The sequence below is a fragment of the Nanorana parkeri genome, unplaced genomic scaffold (assembly GCF_000935625.1).
Source record: "Nanorana parkeri isolate BGI_ZX_2015 unplaced genomic scaffold, ASM93562v1 scaffold1380, whole genome shotgun sequence".
NCBI lineage: Eukaryota > Metazoa > Chordata > Amphibia > Anura > Dicroglossidae > Nanorana > Nanorana parkeri.
This window is the reverse complement of record NW_017307648.1, coordinates 415,602-417,906: the sequence shown is the minus strand read 5'-3', so window position 1 is coordinate 417,906 and position 2,305 is coordinate 415,602. Positions and strand designations below refer to the sequence as shown.

At 43.8% G+C, this 2,305-nt stretch overlaps 1 protein-coding gene across 1 annotated transcript; it reads right to left on the bottom strand.

The window, feature by feature from the left end:
* Window positions 1-797: 797 nt before the first annotated feature.
* LOC108798007 (olfactory receptor 14J1-like) lies at window positions 798-1,724 on the bottom strand. The gene has a single exon (XM_018569702.1). It carries the CDS (start codon window positions 1,722-1,724, stop codon window positions 798-800), a length of 927 nt encoding a protein of 308 aa, XP_018425204.1.
* Between the last annotated feature and the right edge of the window lie 581 nt (window positions 1,725-2,305).

Here is a 2,305-nt window from a genome sequence, read left to right as displayed (position 1 = left end):
TTCTCCTTTAATGGCCGGCCACACAGCATCATTGGTTGCTATGGTGTGCCCACCTGCACCCTAGCTACAATTGATGCTGTACAGCCCAGCCGCTAGCATCATGGTTGTGATGGTGTGGCTACCTGCATTCTAGCAGCCAGAGATGCTATGCAGGTTGCTAGAACACACGTGGTCTTGGGTTCAGTTTTCTTGGATGTTCCAGGAACCCAGATGTCTCGCTGTTAGGCAAACGTCCAAGTGAACCAAACCCAGGCACAACCGCCCCATAACTAGATAGAACAAATGACAGTGAGGCTCCATGAAGGAGCCACTGTCAGTCATTTGCTTTGATCTGCCCCATGTGGCTGTGCTACCTGTGACACAGGAAGCAGAGACCATCATGGGGCACAGTAAGGCAATGACAAGGCCCTTTTTTTTGGTCACAGGTCTGGAGCATCAACAATGCAGAGGCAACGCTACAGAGGCTAGAAATGCTGCAGATTGTTGTCACTGCAAAGGAACCAGATTGAGGGGAATTTATCAAAACTGGAGCAAACAAAAACTGGAGCAGATGTGCACGGCAACCAATCAGCTTCTCTCTTCAGCTTGCTCAGTTAAGATTTGAAAATGAAAGCGAGAAGCTGATTGGTTGCCATGCACATCGGCTCCAGTTTTGATTCCCTCCATTGAGTCAGTGGTACAATCAACAGGTATTTTCACCAAAGTGCAAACTGTATACTTTAAAAAAATGGCGCACACTGTTGTTACATTGTATTCGGGACACTGTAAGTAATTTTTATTTTAGGTTTACTGACACCTCAAGGGACTAAGGGACTAATGTGGTAAAGCTTTCTTATGTATTTACGAAACACCTCATCTCTCATTCCATAAATTAAGGGACTTAGAAATCTAGGCAAACATGTAAATATTAGAAAACCAGATACGCGCAGAGTAGTATTATAATCCGCAATGGTTGTTTCTAGAACAGTAGAGATGAAAGCTACCATGCAAAGCATAAGCTGGAACACATGGAGCAAGACCGTCTTTGCAGCCTTGAGGGCAGAGGATTCCTGTGAGCCCAATCTCTTGGCTACCAGCATGACTTTCACGTAGGTGAATAAAATGATTAAGGCCACAAGGGTGAAACTGAGAATATGGACAAATGAACGGATGACATTTTGTAAGGGGCTGATGGTTAACATTAGATGGGTACAGAGTACAGCACGGGAAAAGAAATTCCTTTCCACCGAGTACACAATGGTTACAAAGTCTGCAATGCTTGGGCTAAATCCTACCGCCCAAATCACCACCATGGCTGATTTAGCTCTTCTCGCTGTACAGAACTCAAAGTGTCTCAGCGGGAAGCATATGGCTACGTATCGTTCCAGAGACATGACAGCCAAATTATACGGCGTGACCCGAAAGGAAGTCGCCGCAGCGGCAAGAATAAATAAACAAAAGGGGGTGGGGAAATATACATCGTTTAGAATGGAAAACAAGACTAAAGTTCCCAAGGTAAGATATAACGTGTCAGTGATGAGAATGTGAGCGAAGAGAATGTAGCGAGAGTTCTCCTGGATGTGAGGAGTGGTGAAGAAGACACTGAGAAGAGCTCCGTTGAAGCAAAGGAAGAGGAGGAAAGTTATTAGAGTCACCATCATGAGGATCGTACGGAATAGCAAATCATACTTCTCCGACTGGATTAACACATGTGTCACGTTGCCTTGGACTAATGTTATATTCATGGCTCGAGTCCAATCTTCTTTAAATTTTCAGATTTCAAAAGGGATGAAATATAAACGGAGCAGTTTGATGGATCTGTGAAAAGGTTCAAATCATCATTACTGATACTGGAGATAAAACAAGGCATGCACCGTACATCATACCTAAGATACCTTTTGGAAAATAGGTCTAGGTTCAGCAACGTTGAGGTCAGCTGTCTACCTGAATATACTGAATGACCAGGTTTTGCCATCAATGGATTTTTTTTTACCCTGATTGGACATATTCCAAGATGACAATGCCGGGATTCATCGGGCTCAGATTGTGAAAGAGTGGTTCAGGGAGCATGAGACATCATTGTCACACATGGATTGGCCACCACAGAGTCCAGACCTTAACCCCATTGAGAATCTTTGGGATGTGCTGGAGAAGACTTTACGGCAGTGGTCTGGATGAAAAATGAATGCAACTTGGAAATAAATGTGGCATTGCATGAAATTATTGAAATGAGACCATGGCGAATGCGTGCCATAATCAAAGCTAAAGGTGGTCCAATGAAATATTACACTGTGTGGGTTTTTTTTGGACACGCAATGTATAAAGC

Bases quoted from the DNA above. Each gene is read 5' to 3' on its own strand.
- LOC108798007 (XM_018569702.1), bottom strand. From the start codon at position 1,724: ATGAATATAACATTAGTCCAAGGCAACGTGACACATGTGTTAATCCAG.